At 41.5% G+C, this 21752-nt stretch overlaps 1 protein-coding gene across 1 annotated transcript in view; it reads right to left on the bottom strand.

The window, feature by feature from the left end:
- The window catches only part of LOC126456844 (allergen Cr-PI-like), a 116227-nt gene that overhangs the window by 71061 nt on the left and 23414 nt on the right, over positions 1-21752 (bottom strand). The window contains exons 4-5 of the mRNA XM_050092657.1: positions 13207-13384; positions 3111-3421 (exon numbers count right to left, since the gene is read on the bottom strand). Coding sequence (XP_049948614.1) covers positions 3111-3421; positions 13207-13384 — 489 coding nt within the window. The remainder of the gene's footprint in view (positions 1-3110; positions 3422-13206; positions 13385-21752) is intronic.

The raw sequence follows: 21752 nt of genomic DNA, 5'->3' as shown, positions 1-21752 counted from the left end.
AAATAAAAATAAAAATAAAAACAAAAAACAACAAGTAAATGATGGATAACAATGGGAATTACAGTATCATGTAAGAAGAAAAGGAAAAATCTTTCTAAAGCCAGAATAAGTCAACATCTGACATTACTTGCATAATACAAAAATGCTATAATACTGTAAGCAAAGTCACTAAAATTGCAAGAAGTATGCTTGTTCTGACGGAAATAAATAATGCAGGCAATAAGATTTAAACTACAAGTGGATTTATCAAATTGGAAGTTACGACAACCAGTCAGTGTAGTACAACATTCCATAAAAATTAAACTAAATGACAATGTTGTGACTGATAACCCACAAGCTCCAAGTACTTTTAACCATCACTTTTTAAACGTAGCAACAAACACAGGATTAAATAGTTCAATTGAAGAAAGAAGAGACTGTATTAAAAACGTCATTCCACAAAACATTAAGCAACTAGAAGTAGCACCAAAATCATTCTGTAAAATTAATACAGCTATACAAGTTCTAAAAAGTAAAAGCCCCTATTTGGCTGATGGATTTTCAAGCACAATTTTGAAAATTAGTATCAATAAGTAATTTCCTTACTGATACATGTAATGCATCACTGGTACAGGGAATTTTTACAGAGAGATTAATATATGCTGTTATTTGACCATTTCATAAGAAAGGTGACAAGAGGACTTAAACAATTATCGAGCAATTTCCGTGCTGACATATTTTTCGAAAATATTAGAAAAAGTAGTGAAGAATAGTTGCACCCTTAAGTGGGAACAAATTCCTTAGCATATCACAGTTTGGATTCCAGAAAGGATGCTTAACTGAGAATTGTACTTACACATTCACTCATCAGACAGTACAAACCTTAAATAGTAATACATCGCCAGTTCGTATGTTTCTGATGTCTCCAAGGTCTTTGATTGTGTAGATCATGATACTCGCTTAGAAAAACTCTGGTTTTATGGAACTGATGACTTTTCACAGAGCTGGTTTGAATCGCACATGACCAAAGAATGCATAGGTTGTGTTGAATAATTCAGACATTGCCGGAAAGGCAGAAAATTTTAGTGACTGGGGCACCATTACAAAGGTAGTCCCACAGGGTTCAATATTGGGTGCACTCCTATTCCTTATATAAGTGAATGGTCTTCCACTTAACATTCAACAAGCACAATTTGTAATTTTTGCAGGTGTTACTGGCGATGTAATAAATCTCATTATAGGAGAAGCAATGGATGAGTTAGTAAATGATATTTTCCAAAGAATTATTAAGTGGTTCTCTGGAAATGGTATCTCCCTAAGTTGTAAAGAAGCACACTTTATTTAGCTCTATGTAACAAATAGTATCATACCAGCAAGTTGTGTGGCACATGAGCAGGAGTCAGTAACTAGGATACAATGTTCCAAATCTTTGAGTGTACATATAAACGAAAGCTGTAACAGAAATATGAATATTAATGAGCTCCTCAAACTGTTAAGTTCATCCTATCTTGCTCTTCATATAATCGCTAATCTTGGAAACAAATGTATCAGCCTCCTGACATATTTGCATATTTCCACTCAATAATACAGAATATTTTTCTGGGTGACTCATCACTCGAAAGAAAGTTTTCATTTCACAAAATATGTTGTGTTAGCGTCATGTAGGTACCTCTTCTAGAATCTATGATTTTGACTTAGCCGTCAAAATACATTTTGCTTAGATCCATCAAAATTTCAGAACAGTGATGTCAATACCTACTACTAGAGGGAAAAATGGCCTGTTCCTCTTCTTCTTCTTTATTGTCGCCTTGTCCCACGTCACGTAGGGTCGGCGTTGCTCTACTAGATCCTTCTCCTCTACAGTACTCTATCCATTGCCTCTTCCTTCTTCCATCCTTCTTGTCACACGTGACTCCACTCATTTTCCTTCAGTTCTTCCAACCGCAATTTATTCGGTGTTGTATCTCGCTTTCCAGTCCTCCGTCCCTCTGTATGTACGACCCCAGGTATTTAAATTTGCAGACCGATTTCAGCTCATCATCTTGGATCTTGCAAGACCTCATCTGCACATCCTTCAGTGCTAAATATTCTGACTTTGTCCTGCTAATTTTCATCCCTCTTTCTTCTAGTGCCTTCCTCCAATCCTCCAGCTTATCCTCAAGTCTGTCGATACCCTGCTCACAAAGAATCACATCATCCGCAAACATAATATTCCACGGCGCTTCCTTCTTCACATCTTTCACCAGCACATCCATAATCTGGTCAAAGAGGTAGGAACTAAGCGCAGACCCTTGATGTAACCCTACTTTCACTGGAAACTCCTTTGTCATGCCCACACTACTTCTCACCTGTGTCATTTCTCCTCTTTACATTTCCTTCACTAACCTCACATACTTCTCTGGCACGCACTGCTATCTCATGCTTCTCCATATTTCGTCCCTTGGGACTCATATGCTTTCTCCAAATCAATGAAAGCCGTATGTAGATCGGCTTGTAGCTCCCTGTGTCTCTCCACTATCCGCCTTAAAGCATGTATTGCATCAGTTGTTCCTCTTCCAGGCATGAACCCAAACTGTTCTTTTCACACCACAGTCTCCTTGCGTAATTTTGCTTCTATAACTCTTTCCCATATTTTCATTGTGTGTGCCATCAATTTAATACCTCTATAGTTACTGCAGTCCTGCACATTACCTTTCCCCTTAAATATTGGGATCAGTACACTAGTTCTCCACTAGTCTGGCATCTCCTCCCGTAGCCAAATCTTCTTCACTAAATCCCAAAGGAGCTCAATTCCCTTTCAACGGAGACACTTCCACACCTCAGAGGGGATCTGGTCTGGGCCAACTGACTTCCCATTTTTCATCTTTTCAACTGACCTCTATTACCTAATATTAATGGTGTCAATGACTGAGATAGGAGTTCAATATTCATCACCAAAAATTTTTGATCAGTTGCTCCATAACATAAAATGTCTGACAGATAGCGAAGCAAGTTGTAAATGTAATTTAAAAGCATTTCTTCTGTACAACTCCTTCCATACCATTGACGAATTTCTACTTAATAAGTGGTGGCCAGTAAAGGAAAGTCTAGTTTTTAAGTGTAGTAGCACGAGTATGAAGCGGCGTGCTTACCGAGACCGGCTCCCACAGCTCGACTGGCCTGACGGGCAGCAGGTGATGCGACAGCCTCTCCAGGTCGTAGCGCGCCAGCAGGTTGCGCAGCAGGAAGTAGTAGAGGTCTCCGCGCATCCGAAGCACGGGCCATGGACACTCTGTGGCGTTCACCCAGGGCACGATATACTGCAGGCCCATGAACGCCATGTACGACGCCAGCCCCACGTCCTCTCTGAAGTAGGACAGCCGCGCTTCGGGATTGCGAGACGCGTGCGACCCCGTGTAGTTGGCCCTGATCACGTACGGGTGGTCCTCCTCAGCGCACAGTCCTGTGGCAACCGAGAGAAGGCAGGCGTTGGCAGTGGGGAATACTAGGGCTGTGTTGTAACATGACTTGAACTGTTCGGACAGTGTACGTCAGAGTTCGGGCAATCTCGGGTTCTGTTCCATCTTTTGATCGGCCTGTTTAGGTTTTTATGTTGGTAACGCCACGTAGCGCTCTGTATGAAAATCGCTGACTGCGCTGTGTGCAGTCTGTGGCTGGTTGGACTTATTGTTGGAATTTTGGCTTGTGTAGTGTTGGGCAGTTGGATGTGAACAGCGCGTAGCGTTGCGCAGTTGGAGATGAGCCGCCAGGAGTGGTGGATGTGGGGAGTGAGATGGCAGAGTTTTTACAGCGGATGATCTGGACACGTGTCCGTCAGAAAAAGGAAATTTGTAAGACTGGATGTCATGAACTGATATATATATATATATATATATATATATATATATATATATATATATATATATATATATATATAATGACTTTTGAACGCTATAAAGGTATATACATTGTTTGTTCTCTATCAAAATCTTTCAATTGCTAACTATGCCTATCAGTAGTTAGTGCCCTCAGTAGTTAGAATCTTTTATTTAGCTGGCAGTATTGGCGCTCGCTGTATTGCAGTAGTTCGAGTAACGGAGATTTTTGTGAGGTAAGTGATTCATGAAAGGTATAGGTTATTGTTAGTCAGGGACATTCTTTTGTAGGGATTATTGAAAGTCAGATTGCGTTGCGCTAAAATATATTGTGTTTCAGTTTACTGATGATATGAATAAGTAAAGAGAGAACTGTCTGAGTACGTTCAGTTTTGCTCAGGTGTTTTAAAATCAAATAACGTAGAAGTTTACCAGCACAGTTATTCTTAATTTTTGAAGGGGAAGTTTCAACTTCTGTAGGTACTATCACAGCGACTTGTCTGAGTGTTTTTAATGCAGTATTGCTTTTAATAACGAAAATAACTATGAAAAGCGGACTAAAATAACCTTCCAGGGTAATGCGGTACAACGGCAACTAACAAATATATAAAAGATTGCAATAATGGTTCCCTCATATTCTTGAGCTTTCGGTCGTCCCGGGATCTAATGACGTCTTTTGCTACAATCTCCAAGAGCTTAACTCATTCTCGTGATAAAAATATAAGGCACTTTATTATGATGTATTTCGTTTGTTCAGCATTTAATTCTTGTTTGATTCATCTGAATTTTGACGTCTAGTTTTCAAACTTATTAAAATCTTTTTTACCTGTTATTCTAATATGTCAACAAGGATAGAATCATTGATTTGCAGTCTACTCGGAAAATCGTTAGTAACTATCATAAACAAACAAAATATTGTACTGGATTCAGTCAAGTAATATTTTTTGGAGGACGACATTTTCGTCTTTGTCACCTTTACTCAAAAACCAGCATAAGTGTTTATATATCCGTACGTACCACTACTGTGTGAGAACTCGTACTGTAAATTCGTTCAAATACAATAGGAGTTTGTGCTGTGGTAGGATCTAATGGTACTTCCTCCAGAGTTTCACGAAACTGTAAAATTTTAAACGGAGCTATAGCTTATTGTTGTTGCTAGTTAGTTATTTCTTGCGCATCCATGTCCCTTGCACTCGCAGTGCGTGGATCAACTGTCACGTCGTTGTTCGGACATAATCGATACTGTATCGAACGCTGTGGTGTATCAGGAAATATCGAGTATCGTTTGCCCAGCCCTAGTGAATAGTATCGAACCATCAGTTTAATGAACCATGACTGCAGTGGGCTAAAATGAATTATTTAAAGAAGAATGGAACATGATCGATACTGTATCGAACGCTGTGGTGTATCAGGAAATATCGAGTATCGTTTGCCCAGCCCTAGTGAATAGTATCGAACCATCAGTTTAATGAACCATGACTGCAGTAGACTAAAATGAATTATTTAAAGAAGAATGGAAGAAAACTGGTAGAAGCCGACGTCAGGGTAGATCAGTTTGGGTTCCGAAGTGATTTAGGAGCACGCGGGGAAATGCTAAACCCTCTGAGTTATCATAAAAATATAGGTTAAAGCAAAGTGAAACGTACTTTTATAGTACACAATAGAAAGGTGCTAACAATGCTGATTCGACTAGAATCTTTGAAATTCTGAACCTAAACAAAACTCCGTCTGAACAGGTCCCGAAATCCCATTGTTACCGACCGATCGCCGAGCCATCCTCAGGCGATAGGAATCACTGGTTGCGGATATGGAGGCGTAAGTGGTCAGCACACCCCTCTCCTGGCCGTTGGCAGTTTTTGTGACCGGAGACGCGACTTCTCAGTCAAGTAGCTCCTCAGCTGGCTTTATAAGGGCTGAGTTCACGCCACTTGCCAACACGTACTAGCCAAGTCCGACAGCGCTTAACTTCAGTGATCCGTCGAGAACTCGCGTTTCAATTGCGGCAAGGCCGTTGGCAAATTCTGAAGCTAGCAAGGATAAAATGCCGGGGGGAATGGTTATTTGGAGCTCCTAAAGAAACCATACTACATTACAGTAAGAATCGAAGGAGCTGAGCAGACTTCAGCAGTAGAGAAGGGAGTGAGAAAATGTTGTAGCGTCCCCATGATGTTATTCAATCTACATAATGAACAAGAAGTGAAGGAAACCAAAGAAAAATTTGGAGAGGGAACTAAAGCTCAGAGAAGAAATAAAGATTTTTAAGGCTAACCGATGACATTGTAATTCTCCCTCACACAATTAGACTTGGAAGAGCAGCTGAACTGAATATACAGTGTCTTGAAAAGAGGTTATAAGATGAATTCCAGCAAAAGCACAATAGAGGTAATGGATTGTAGTCATATTAAATTAGGCCACACTGACGTAATTAGATTAGGAGCTGAGACAATAAAAGTAGTAGAAGAATTTCTGTATGTGGGCGGTAACATAACTGATGGTGACACAAGTATAGAGGATACAAAATGGAGACTGACAACACAAGGAAATCATTTCTGAAAGAGATAAATTTATTAACATCGAATGTTAGGATCTCTTTTCTGAAGGTATTTTTCTGGAGTGTAGCTTTGCATGGAAGTGAAATGTGAACGGTAAACGGTTGAGACAAGATGAAATAAAAGGGTTTCAATTGTTGTGCTAGAGACGAATGGTGACTGGATAGGCAGAGCGAGTAACGAATGACGGAAGTATTCAATCGAATTCCAAGGAAAAAAATTGTGGTACACCGTGACTAAAAATAGGGATCTGTTGATACGATACATTTTGAGGCATCAAGGAATCATCAGTTTGGTAGTGCAGGGAAGTATTTTGGGTAAAAATTGGAGAAGGAGGCCTAGACAGGAATACAGAAAGAAGTTTCAAATGGATACAGGTTCTGACAGCAATTCAGAGACGAAGAGAGTTGCACAGGATTGACTGGTGTGTAGTCCCACACCAAACCAACCTTCTGGCTGAGGTCTGTAGCGACAACAGCAACAACAACAGTATGACCGACATCAAATGATTTATCAGTATTCAGCACTGAAAACGACGGGAAAGCATATACACCCTCCAACTCTTCTCCAAGATGACACTTATGACATGTTGTCAATTACAATTTGGCGGTCCCACAAACACTCATAAGACAGGAAACACGTGCTGTAATGGTCACAGCATTATTTAATTTGCACCGTAATGGACACGGCACCGCTCAACACGACCTCCCCGGTGACGCTGCCTATCAAAACAACTCACCGATATCGAGGGCACTCTTGACCTCACCTTGGTCAAGGTGGAGGAATATGTGCGTCCACGGAAAGTCACCGCGCGGAGTGGCCGCCCTGTTTGAGGCGCCATGTCAGGGATTGCACAGCCGCTCCCGCCGGAGGTTCAGGTCCTCTCTCGGGCATGGGTGTGTGTGTTGTTCTTAACATAAGTTAGTTTAAGTTAGTCTCAGTAGTATGTGTGGTCCCTTAGGAATGCACACACACACACACACACACACACACACATGGAAAGTATTCGGCGATTGCTCTTTTCCTCAAAGACATCCCTTAGTGTCTTGTGTTACGCATGTTCAATTATTTTTTCTACTTCTCCCAAACTGGACTGCAAACAGAAAGCCATAGTGCTACATCGGGCACAACTGTACTGCCCGGGGCACACACTGATTTGACGCTGCGGATATGCGACTGTCGACGATTCTGCCATTGAGTACTGTTGGATTCCTCCCGCCGCAGTTATACGTAGTTCGGGTGGGTGTTGTTCAAAATAATGTGATTAAGTCAATGCTGTTGTATCAGCACAGTCATCAGTTACGACGCAGCCTTTAAGGAACAACCATTGATTGCCCTAATATTCTACTAATGGAATCTTGTTCATGTCCTAGCTGATATTTATTATAATACTTCCAGTTAAGATATTTCTCTAGCTCATCATCTGCGTAACCTTAATCGGATGTCATGAAAGGCAAGCCTGCTATTTAAGGCACGGTTATATTTTTGTATTTTTGTGTTTTAAATGTTGCAAAGTTAATTTTGGTTTTCGGAATGGTTTTAGTATCACTGAGTTTATTATTGTTGAATGTATTTTACCATTTTCTCAGGGTTACAGACTTCGATTTGTTTGAATGTTGAATTCTCAGTTTGAAGAAAATAAGACTGACTGGCATGTATATTTTATAAAGTTTAACATTTAATTAATCAGTTCTGAAATATTGTAAATTATATGGCACACAATTAACGCACTTATTTTATTCCTCTTCCTATCATTCTTTTATTCTCTTCTACGTTACTAATAGTTTCACTTAACAAACTTCGTTTATTTTAACTAATTTGCAGTTTCTATTTTCTTTATTTTTATCTGTAACTCATTATTATTATTACTATAATTATAATACAATATATTATAACATAATATACCATACAATGGAGACTTCTTAAAAAAGCTGTTGCTTTCCATGGTGGTAGCACTTATCAGAAGGAAGTCAATAACTTCCAGTAATTTGTAGAAGGAGTCATTGCGTAATATGCAATTCCTTTTGGTTATTTTTGAACAATCCGTAACCTTAATTGCAATACCCAAAACAAGGTGGCATTTGTGTCTGTAGGACAAGAAATTAACAAATACTTTTGAACAGAGAGAAGGATGGAGTGACTTTTTGGAAAAATTTGTGAATGTATAGTTCTCATTTTAGTATGTTGTCGATTTGGAGGCCAAGACATTTTAGCATTGAATCGCGGGTAGTATATAAATTCTTTTCCAAACACGCATCAGTATTATTTGTTTATAGTTGTATAGCATTACAGCCATTCTGTTGGGCTTTTTTCAAGGTTACATTCATTCATCTCTTGGCCAGCTGCTCTTTTGCTGTACAATGTATTTTCATAAGATAAAAAGGAACCTGAGAAACATGCTTCATGGAATATCACCTATACCTGTAGGATAAACGAAAATTCACGCACTCCGACGCCACAGCGCGATTCCTTTTGTGCCGCCAGCACAAGAATGTCTCTAACAACAGTTCGTCCAGTGCGTATTTTATGTAGAGAATGGGCGGTCAAGAGACGCTTTTATCGTTGCTGTTAACCGAAAATACACGCAGTCGAAATTTTGTCACATACTTTTTTGCACTGTTGGTATGTAAGGAATCGCACTGTGGCGCGCGAATTTTGTTTCGTCCTGTGTAATATGAGAGTATTATTAGGTGAGGACTAAACTAGTACATTGCCAGGCACTTATAGGGCAGAGATTGTATACGCGTCACAGAAGATGAGCATGAAATTCAAAAATACGAACAGATGACTTACAGGATATAATAAAGAATTATGAGTAAAAATTTAAAAACTATTCCACAACAATGAATACGAAAGTTTGAGAAGAAATAAACACATGATACGGGGTAGCAGTAGAAAATAGACACATAATATAAGAAATAAGGAGCGTAATACACAATCCCATTCATTTACATATTGGTCATGTATGACAGCTATCAAAATGAAGAACTGAACGATACCACACCGTCTGTCAAACAGAGTTTCCTCAACAAAGGAAAGAAAAGAGGCTTACATACGGCACAATGTAAGACATATGGAAAATTGTGTATACAAACACATTTGAAACCTTGGTAAAAATGATAAAAAATGAAGATCTAAATGAATTCTTAAATTAAAAATATAATCTTTATGTGACTCATGAAGACTGACTTTGGAAGTGGAAATGATTATGAGGCTCTTGTTTTTGATCAAAATAGTTACGAGTGATGCAAATGCATACCTAGTTCTCAACAGCTCTGTGTGTGTGTCGATGAAACAAGTTCACAAGCGTATGGGATGGGTATAATGGTAGTCTGAATGGTAGAAGTTAAAGGCTAAACGAGAAGGGTGAACGTCAAGCATAGAAAAGGAAATTGTAGAGTTTCGTGACGATGTGTCTGGATGAAAATATCGGAGACTTTTTTCTTTTTTTCTTTTGCTTTAGGGGCGGTTTGGTACCGTGTTATTAGAGGCTTTGTGCTTATGTTGATAAACATTTACTACAGAAATGAAGTATTTGTACATAAGCAAATTCGAATACTAACTTCTCTTTTATTTTTCGTCCCTACGAGAGGCTGAAAAAAAAAGGCTAATATTTTTTGTCGTTTGCAGTGCAACGTAAATGTAGAAGTTTTTACGGTGGGCGGTAACCAGTTGACATTTTAAGAACATTTTCAATAGGTTTTCAAAAAAGATTGGCATAGAGTAGTGGGTAAGTAATTATTATTACATGGTTTCATTTGCTATGAGTCTGCTTTATAAATTTTGTCTAGTAAAGTTACTTTCCTATTTTATAAATCGTTATTACTGTGGAACCAGTAGGCGGTTGGGAAGTTTTCTGTTAAAACAGATACAAAAATGGGTGGTAGGTAAAAGAGGTTGACTACCCCTATTCCTGTGTAAAGCAAATTAGAATAAAATCCAACGTCTCTCGGCATCAGAAATGTGGTTCCTTACTTTATCTCATTCGCAAAACTTTTAATTAATATTCATGAAGTTCTGTCTCTGACATTTGACAGAATGCTATAATGGCGGTTGCAATAGGACTAGTTATAGTGTAATTAATGAATGCTTGGATACCACTAAAAGTTTAGCAACTTGTATATTCGCCGATCTACAGTATTTAATGGACAAAATTTAGAAGGTATTGTTTTTCTTAATTTCTATCAGCGAATTAAACTGTATGGTTCACTTATATACCGAATCAACATTATTAACATTATTTCAGACCATTTAACTGTAACTAACAGAAAGTTATAATTAGTTTAAAAACATTATGTTATGAATTAACATACGTCGTAAATTTCAGCAAAATTTATAGTTACAGTCTCGTGATTGCGTAATTACATTTCCTTAGAAATGTTGGGAGAATTATCTGCGTAGTAATAAAACCAATAATTAATTAGCAATATTCGTAAATATCAACTTACCTAAAAAACAGACTTTTGGAACGTTTATCAGTCGTATGATATATTACACGTGACTTGTGCACTTTCTGAATCATGTTAGTAACGAAAATTCCATTTGATCAGTTGTAATTAACATTTTTACTAACGATTCGCGAACATTCTGATGTAAACACTATTCATTTTCATCATTCTGACACTAGGAAATTATCATATAGAACAATAACCTAAAATTCCGCTTTGGCATTTGTACTGTACGTCAGTTAATTTTAGGAATTAAATTTAACATGAAATCAAGATGTAATTAATGATTTTACGATAGAAATTATTATTGTAACTTCATAAAGAAATTTCCACACAAAAGTCAAAAGAACAATATTTAGTAATGTATTCAGGGTGAATCATAATTTATTGTCTTTAAAATCGAATTATCAGTTTGTTGTAAACTATTAACTTTTCATTACAGATCAGTAAACATAGTTGTTGTTCACAATAGACCAAAGAACCTACGCTGTTAAGATAAAGTATGTACTGAGCGGTGTAAAGCACTTGAAGTCAGTCGCATTTTGGCCAATGTAATGACGCAGAGTCTGTACCAGTTGTTGTTTTGTCAATCATTTTGGTAGAAAACAATTTAGTGTGAATATCTTTGTAAATACTTACGAAAAATACATCTGTTGTTAAAATGATTGATAAGTGTGTTGAAAAATATTATTTTAAGATCCATGTTTTCATCACGTCCGAAATCTAGGCAAATCTATAATATTCCGTCCCCAATGGACACTTTTTATGGAGGAAATTCAGCAGTTCAAAAGTAAGTATTCCCCTGAAAAAATTATGTCGCTTTCACACTACGATGAATCTCTCGTAATGAGAAGTATTTTAGCCAGAACTGCAGTTGGACTAACATTAGACGATCGAAAAGACTATGAACGATGAAGCGCAATCATCTATATGTAGTCAACAGTTTTTCTTCTTTAAGGCCGGCAGCATAATATATGTGTGGTAACAACAAGGTTATTAGAATAGATGCACCAAACTGCTGCTCCTAATAAGTAATCTTCATTCAAGACAGACTGTTTCGGTCTTTATCGCCATTGTCATGTGCGTGCAATTACGATTTTGTTGAAGGCATGCATAAATGTGTATGTCATTTATATTGAAGTAGCTATATTGTACTCACGAGTAGATTGATGTGATGTCCATATTACGTCGTTAGTTAACTGTCTTACAACTGCAGATATGATCGGAAATACACTCCAGATTCCGCACAGAATACCAAAACGTTTTGCAATGAACATTCTTGTTGAATTAGAAATCTACATATACGCGACAAAATATCGACAAGAAATATTAAACGAACGTACAGAATTTAGACACAAGTGCTACCCCTAAAATTTTATTGAACTTTTAGGACGGAAAACTGGATATATTGGAAGTAAAATATGCAATAGCGGAAGAGAGTCGTAACACATTTTCGTTGATAAAATAATATCCCTGTTCATCTGCAGAACCTTTGTAAACATTTAGCGACGTAAGAGTGGAGCTGTCAACCTACTGTCACACCATAACTAACATTTCATTTTCAATATATTGACATCGTTTACCACCTTATTAAAAGAGTGACAGTTAACTAACGACGTAATATGAACGTCACATCAGTATAGACGTGAGTACATTATAGCCAGTTTAATATCAATCACATTCACATTTATACATGTTCTCGCCAAAATTGTAACCGCAAGTACTTGACAAAAGCAATAATGACCGAAACAGTCTGTCGTGAATAATGATTAGTTATTATAAGCAGCCGGCCAAAGCCCTTGCCGCAGTGGTAACACCAGTTCCCGTCAGATGACCGAAGTTAAGCGCTGTTGGCCTTGGATGGGTGACCATCCGGTCTGCCGAGCGCTGTTGGCAAGCGGTGTGCGCTCAGCCCTTGTGAGGCAAATTGAGGAGCTACTTGATTGAGAAGTAGCGGCTCCGGTCTCGGAAACTGACATACGGGCAGGAGAGCGGTGTGCTGACCACATGACCCTCCATATCCGCATCCAGTGACGCCTGTGGTCTGAAGATGACACGGCGGCCGGTGGGTACCGTTGGGCCTTCATGGCCTGTTTGGGAGGAGGAGGCGATTATAAGCAGCTATTTGGTGCACCTAGTCCAATAATCTCTACATGAAAGTTTAAATAAAACGTAAAAAAGAAAAGTCTGCGGTTTTCATGGCGTTAGCAGAGCGTAGGAGCCAGCCAGTGCAGAGTCAGTGGACACACGGGTTTGCTGTGCTTACTGAGCAGATTTCATCCAAATTATATTAGCTCCTGATTGCAAACTGGCTGCCATTTCGCGGGAAGGCTATTTGGGGTCAAATGCGGAACGGCGCGCGAGGACGCACTATACCTCTGAGGCAGGCGTCGTAGGCCTCCTGCAGGACGTCTGCGGTGACGAAGAACTGCGGCAGCACCTCGTACGGCGGCGGCAGCAGCAGGTCCTTGGTGTCGTCGCGGTGCAGCAGCACCACGCGCAGCACGTACTCGTACACGCCCTCGTTCACGTTGTACCGCAGCCACACGGCCACCTGCGCAACGGGACAAGTGCTGCCATCACTGCCGTACGCAGGAAACGTAGTCATACCATGCAGGCTATCCCCACTGACCGACAATGCTCTCCATCAATATAGTTAACTCTATGTCACCGTCCGTTTCGCACACAAAAACACGAGAGAGTACAGAACTGTGGGTACGCTATCTGCATTGACCCCGCATGAGCCGTACGTAGCTCGTGTTCCCGACATCATGTATTTTACACCCTGTTTTTAACTTACTCCCCCCTCACTACGTCAATTTAAATTACTACTGCCACTGAGTTGCTGCTTTGGCTGACCATGGCCGGCGCCAGCAGCGCTTATTGATATATCCCCTCTCGTAGTATCTTTGCTCGACTGCCATTACTTCCTGGTCGTTGTCTGTCGTAAGCGAGTTCCGGTCGCGATTTCGGGCTGCCAGTCAGTTGGAACGTGTCTGGAGCGCAGTCCAGACCTGCCAGTCGGGGAGTTGCAATGCGGCACTAGTGCTGTCGGGTTGGAGTAGTGAGGTCTGCGTCGACATGGCTCGCCCGACTATTGCCACCACACATCACTTGAGCCGGGCCACGGTCTTGGTGGATCGGCGGTCGGTCTTCCTACCGGACGACGCGTCTTGGCCCGCCGATCATTCATGAGTCGGCTGTGTGTGTGCGCATCGACTCCCGATTTGTCTTCATGATTGCTTTGTTACTGTTGAGTATCGTTCAGGTTTTCGTGCAAGTGTTTGTCAGGCCGTGTGTATAGTTGCCGTTATTTCCGGCTAGAGGGTCTGCGGGAGTCAGTCGGTTGCTGCGGACCAGTGAAGATATCTCCGCACGGTGCAGTCGGCCGGGTCCACTGGCGGTCCCTGCACAGTGTCGGAGCGTGTGTGGAGCTGTCCGATCGCTACGAGCTTCGTGGTTTACGACCCAGGACGTCAGAGTTGAGTGATTTGAAGTACTCAAGCCATGTCCATTCATGTTGTTTGGGTCGTTTCGGTGTTTAGCTGTTTGGAAGGTTTTCCTGCGAGCAACACCTAGTCTTGGTATTGCTGAAATTTAGCTGCCATGCGGTGGAATTAACTGTATTGGTTGACTACAATTCGAGTGCACCAGCGGAATTTTCTGTCTTTTGGCCATTAATGAAAATCAGTGTGGGTTTAGGCTTCTTAGAGGTTGTCAGGACCAGATCTTTAGCTTACGACAAATAATGGAGAAGTGTTATGAGTGGAACAGGGAATTGTATCTATGCTTTATAGATCTAGAAAAGGCATATGACCGGGTTCCTAGGAGGAAGTTATTGTCTGTTCTACGAGGTTATGGAATAGGAGGCAAACTTTTGCAAGCAATTAAAGGTCTTTACATGGATAGTCAGGCAGCAGTTAGAGTTGACGGTAAACTGAGTTCATGGTTCAGAGTAGTTTCAGGGGTTAGACAAGGCTGCAACCTGTCTCCACTGTTGTTCATATTATTTATGGATCATATGTTGAAAACAATAGACTGGCTGGGTGAGATTAAGATATGTGAACACAAAATAAGCAGTCTTGCATATGCGGATGACTTAGTTGTGATGGCAGATTCGATTGAAAGTTTGCAGAGTAATATTTCAGAGCTAGATCAGAAATGTAAGGACTGTGGTATGAAGATTAGCATCTCCAAAACGAAAGTAATGTCAGTGGGAAAGAAATATAAACGGATTGAGTGCCAAATAGGAGGAACAAAGTTAGAACAGGTGGACGGTTTCAAATACTTAGGATGCATATTCTCACAGGATGGCAACATAGTGAAAGAACTGGAAGCGAGGTGTAGCAAGGCTAATGCAGTGAGCGCTCAGCTACGATCTACTCTCTTCTGCAAGAAGGAAGTCAGTACCAAGACTAAGTTATCTGTGGACCGTTCAATCTTTCGACCAACTTTGTTGTATGGGAGCGAAAGCTGGGTGGATTCAGGTTACCTTATCAATAAGGCTGAGGTTACGGATATGAAAGTAGCTAGGATGATTGCAGGTATTAGTAGATGGGAACAATGGCAGGAAGGTGTCCACAATGAGGAAATCAAAGAAAAACTGGGAATGAACTCTATAGATGTAGCAGTCAGGGCGAACAGGCTTAGATGGTGGGGTCATGTTACACGCATGGGAGAAGCAATGTTACCCAAGAGACTCATGGGTTCAGCAGTAGAGGGTAGGAGGAGTCGGGGCAGACCAAGGAGAAGGTACCTGGATTCGGTTAAGAATGATTTTGAAGTAATAGGTTTAACATCAGAAGAGGCACCAATGTTAGCACTGAATAGGGGATCATGGAGGAATTTTATAAGGGGGGCTATGCTCCAGACTGAACGCTGAAAGGCATAATCAGTCTTAGATGACGATGATGATGATTGGCCATTAATGTTCCGGTACCACCCCTGGCCACTAAAGTAATTTCAGGCAGTATCCTTTCCTCACCTGTTGCCGCTGTCCAACACGGTGTATAGTTTTGACAGCTTAATAGATATAAATAATGATTGGCGATAATCACGCCAGTAACATTTTCGTGTTTGAATTCTCATTTACCGATTTGTGGCAAACAAGTCGTTTGTCGGTCGGTCTGTGGCTGTCCCTTGGTTCGGTTCCGACGGATCAAGTGTAGTTGTCTCACCTACGTGACCAATGGCAGAGCGACCCCCTGGAGACTTCTGAGTGCTGTTGTCTTTACTGTCTTAATCAGCGGTGTTTAATTGTCTGTTTATAATCTATTATAGCCAATGATAAAAGAAAAATTCTTGGTTTTACCTTGTTTTGTGTAAGTAAGTTTGAATTCCGGTAAGTGGATATTTGAACAGAGGTTATTGCCGTTGTGTTGTCTTTTCTTTCAGTCGGGTTTCGGCTACTTAAAACTTAAGGCTTATGGTTATATTTTTTTTAAATTTTGGAAAATTAATTGTGGGCCTTCAGCCATGGAACTTTAATCTTAAAATTACCTTTCAAGCTTAAACATTACAGCCTGGATCCTTACTCTTAAAATTACCTTCCAAGCTTAAACATTGCGGCCTTCGGCCTTCGAAAAGTTATACTAATTTATTTTAAAAACTTGAAAATTTTACTGTGGGCCTTCAGCCGTTTGCATTGCATCTTGTTTATGTTTGTCTCATGTATACAGGGTGTTACAAAAAGGTACGGCCAAACTTTCAGGAAACATTCCTCACACACAAAGAAAGAAAATATGTAATGTGGACATGTGTCCGGAAACGCTTACTTTCCATGTTAGAGCTCATTTTATTACTTCTCTTCAAATCACATTAATCATGGAATGGAAACACACAGCAACAGAACGTACCAGCGTGACTTCACTTTGTTACAGGAAATGTTCATAATGTCCACCGTTAACGAGGATACATGCATCCACCCTCCGTCGCATGGAATCCCTGATGCGCTGATGCAGCCCTGGAGAATGGCATATTGTATCACAGCCGTCCACAATACGAGCACGAAGAGTCTCTACATTTGGTACCGGGGGTAGCGTAGACAAGAGCTTTCAAATGCCCCCATAAATGAAAGTCAAGAGGGTTGAGGTCAGGAGAGCGTGGAGGCCATGGAATTGGTCCGCCTCTACCAATTCCATCGGTCACCGAATCTGTTGTTGAGAAGCGTACGAACACTTCGACTGAAATGTGCAGGAGCTCCATCGTGCATGTACCACATGTTGTGTCGTACTTGTAAAGGCACATGTTCTAACAGGACAGGTAGGGTATCCTGTATGAAATCATGATAACGTGCTCCATTTAGCGTAAGTGGAAGAACATGGGGCCCAATCAAGGTATCACCAACAATGCGTGCCCAAACGTTCACAGAAAATCTGTGTTGATGACGTGATTGCATAATTGCGTGCGGATTCTCGTCAGCCACACATGTTGATTGTGAAAATTTACAATTTGATTACGTTGGAATGAAGCCTCACCCGTAAAGAGAACATTTGCACTGAAATGAGGATTGACACGTTGTTGGATGAACCATTCTAAGAAGTGTACCCGTGGAGGCCAATCACCTGCTGATAGTGCCTGCACACGCTGTACGTGGTACGGGAACAACTGGTTCTCCCGTAGCACTCTCCATACAGTGACGTGGTCAACGTTACCTTGTACAGCAGCAACTTCTCTGACGCTGACATGAGGGTTATCGTCAACTGCACGAAGAATTGCCTCGTCCATTGCAGGTGTCCTCGTCGTTCTAGGTCTTCCCCAGTCGCGAGTCATGGGCTGGAATGTTCCGTGCTCCCTAAGACGCCGATCAATTGCTTCGAACGTCTTCCTGTCGGGACACCTTCGTTCTGGAAATTGTCTCGATACAAACGTACCGCGCCACGGCTATTGCCCCGTGCTAATCCATACATCAAATGGGCATCTGCCAACTCCGCATTTGTAAACATTGCACTAACTGCAAAACCACGTTCGTGATGAACACTAACCTGTTGATGCGACGTACTGATGTGCTTGATGCTAGTACTGTAGAGCAGTGAGTCGCATGTCAACACAAGCACAGAAGTCAACATTACCTTCCTTCAATTGGGCCAACTGGCGGTGAATCGAATAAGTACAGTACATGCTGACGAAACTAAAATGAGCTCTAACATGGAAATTAAGCGTTTCTGGACACATGTCCACATAACATCTTTTCTTTATTTGTGTGTGAGGAATGTTTCCTAAAAGTTGGCCGTACTTTTTTGTAACATCCTGTATATATAATAATTTGAAATTGTAACTGCCTGTTTTCCGTCACCTGAAATTTTCCTGGTTGATTTTTAATATTGCTTGTTTGGGGGCCTTCAGCCGTGAAAGATTTCGAGTTTGAAACTCGTAGTTGTAAAAGTTCGGCTATGTACGGCTTTGGTTGTAAATGTGTTATTAAATTACAATAAATTACAACTTAAGGTGAAATTGACCGCAACCTCATTTGACCCTTTCCACAATCCTAATCACCTGTTCTGCCCAGCAGGTTTAGCGGGCATTTCACCGCACATTATGTAGAGTTTTCGGAATTTCCCATTACAGACTTCTCGGACTTGTATACGGCGCGGGAGTACATAATGTTTTTAATAGGAACCCTCGTCCGTAAACGTACCGTTTCCATGCTGAAAACATGTTTGCTCGGTAGGTTTCCAACAGAGTAATCATTGTGGGAGGCGCTTACGTCGGCTGGTGTCATTTGGCGTCTGTCCTACCTCTCTGACCTGGTTCAAGGCTCATTCAAGTGTCTGTGAGTGTTAGAGCAACACGGTTGAGTACTCGTTTGCAGAAAACACCGTTGTGACTCTTCTGAATGGTGTAGCTCACTGTAATGGAAGAGCTGCTTGTCGCCTTTATCAAGATCGTCATGCACAACGTATGACTCCATCGTAAAGCCATTTCACCGCATTTACGCAACGGCTTCAAGAAAGGGTCACGCGTGACGTTGGTTCTCCAAGGAGATCCCGCACATCCGAACTGGAGTAAGCCATACTGAATCATGTCGAAGAGAACGAGCCAACGAGAACATGGATGTTGCTCCCAGCGCTGTCTAGTATGTTGTAGACTACATCCCTACCACCTCCAACACTCTACCACGCCTACGCCTCACGCATCCGCTCGAGTACTCGCTGACGGGTTCTCTTCAACATGACCTAGTACAACCTCTTCCATTTCGGGTACGAGGCGTCTCCTTGGAGCACCACAGCAACACCTGCTGTCGGTGAAGTATCCCTTTCTCGAAGCCGTTGCGTAATTGTGGCGAAAAGGTGTGTTGCTCTAACACTCACAGATACGTGAATGACGCACAAACCAGGTTAGAGAGGTGGGACAGATATCACACGACATCAGCCAATCCGACGTAAGCATCCCCTACCATACCTTATTGCATACCTACCTAGCAAGCATGTTTTCAAACGGCTATAGCATGGAATCAATAGTTTCCCGACAAAGGTTGCTATTTAAAAATTTCAAATGGCTCTGAGCACTATGGGACTTAACTGCTAAGGTCATCAGTCCCCTAGAACTTAGAACTACTTAAACCTAACTAACCTAAGGACATCACACGCATCCATGCCCGAGGCAGGATTCAAACCTGCGACCGTAGCGGTCTCGCGGTTCCAGACTGTAGTGCCTAGAACCGCTCGGCTCCCCGGCCGGCTGGTTCCTATTTAATATATCATGTACTTACTCTACAAGTGCCTGAAGTTTGTAATGGATATTTCCGATTATTCTGTGTTCACATTGATTCCAGATTCTGTAGTTGCTGTGGGAGAACAAATGAGACGCCCACAACAGCTTATCACCGATTTCAATTTACACGGTGTGGGTGTAATTAAACTGAAGCTGTTGCGAGTGCTCTAGTGCCGGCTATGTACATCGTAGCACACTGAAACACTATAGGTGTGTTATTTATTACGTACCCCGCTGAGAATGCTATAATACAGCAGTTCCACTTTCTGTCACCAGGTGAAAACATGGCGCTTCATGCAGCTAGAATTTTGTGTGTTTGCAGTAAAAGTGAGGTACGATCAAACAAATGGTAACGGTGATTTTAGTTTATTAGTGTATGGTCACAAGTCATAGCAAGTGTTGAGTATGCTCTCCCGACTCAGTAATATGCTACACCCTGTAACAAGGTGTGGTCGACAGTTGGTTGCGGTATATTCGCGGTAATTAGAGCGATACTCTTCGTGTGGTATCCTTCAGCTGAGAAAGAGGCCTGTTACATCCGCGATAGACTCGATCCTCCAGCCTCACCCACTCACCGAGTGAGATGGTGCAGTGAGCACACTGGACTCGCATTCGGGAGGACGGCGGTTCAATCCCGCGTCCGGCCTTCCTGATTTAGGTTTTCCGTGATTTCCCTAAATCGCTCCAGCCAATTGCCGCGATGGTTCCTTTGAAAGGTCACGGACGACTTGCTTCCCCGTTCTTCCCTAATCCCATGAGATCGATGACCTCGCTTTCTGGTCTCCTCCCCCCCCCCCCCCCCCCAAAAAAAGCAAAGAAACTCACCCACAACCAGAAGTTGCATGGATTCAGGACGGGGGACCTGGAAGGCCACACACATATTGACATCACCTAGAGATGATGAGCTCGATACTAAAGCAAAACTTTCACCTGGCAAGCGACATCTGTCGCCCTCTCTTGCATGAAAATAATAGTGTGGACACAGTTACGTTCTTGCATGTTTGGAATCACTTGTAGTAGAAAGGGGTCCAGATAACGTACAAATGTAACTGACACCCAACAAGCCCGCGAGGTGTCATCTCCTCGAAGAAAAACGGACCGAGAACGAATTAGCTGGTGAAACCATACCACACAGTCCAGTCACATTGCCAGTGTGCAGTGGATGTTCCAGCACAACATGTGGGCGTAGAAGAACCACTTATGCGACAGTTCTCTGCATTTACGGCGCCGTACAGAATAAAATATGCCTCGTCCGTCCATGAGCGCCAAAAAACGAAGGGAAAAGTGACAGCGGAGTAGTCTACCCTAGGGCTTCACTTGGAGCACATCTTGTAGGGATACCAATGCTCTGCAAAATCTTTTGAAACGTTGAACAGGAGAGAGACAACTGCCAAGACCCAGCTCAATCACTGGCTGCAGAATCTGAGACATGTGTTGTACGGTCGGGTATAGCTACAACAACTTTATCAACAACTGCCATAGGAATGGACCGCCTGCCTCTCCCTTCTGCATTGCAGCACTGCAGCTGCTGCCGTCCTGATAAAACAGCTTCACCAGCAGCGCACGGTCTTTCTTCTTAATAACCATTGATTTTATTACGAATAAATTCGACCTTCTTAACCATTTAACCCAAGAGTCACTTCACAAAAGAAGTCAACATATGCCGCCTAGAGACAAACAACAACTGAGGTCAAAAAAGGAAATATTTCACATTCCGACTACTTACAGCGCCATATTTTCACCTGGTGGCAGACGGTGGAAATATTATTTTCAGCTCGCTCCTTAATGAAAATCAAATGTTCCAGTATCCTGCGATGTATACAGCCGGCACTGCAGCAGTCGGAACTGTCAGTTTAAGTTTAACCACAGGGCATATACAGCTGAAGTTAGAATGTATTGTAAATAATCACTCGCTAATATAAGTCGTCTCCCCCCCCCCCTCTCTCTCTCTCTCTTTCTCTTTCTTTTTTGGTCTTTACCCGTCTGACTTTTTATGCTCTTTTCGTGATTTGACAAACGTATATTATTTTAATTTTGTGACCGGATGCCCTTTGTATCTGTGAACAGTGTAAAATAGCCCTGTATCATAGTATTTTAACAGCTTCTGTATCGTATTTTATGACGCGCACATTGGTAATCATCCCAGTTTTTCTAAAGAAGCGCGAAAAGCCGTCTAAAAATCTCAGGCTGGCCGGTATATTAGTGCAACG

The sequence above is a fragment of the Schistocerca serialis genome, chromosome 2 (genome assembly GCF_023864345.2).
Source record: "Schistocerca serialis cubense isolate TAMUIC-IGC-003099 chromosome 2, iqSchSeri2.2, whole genome shotgun sequence".
Taxonomy (NCBI): Eukaryota; Metazoa; Arthropoda; class Insecta; order Orthoptera; family Acrididae; genus Schistocerca; species Schistocerca serialis.
The sequence above is the reverse complement of the archived record's forward strand: the minus strand, read 5'-3'. Positions and strand labels throughout refer to the sequence as shown.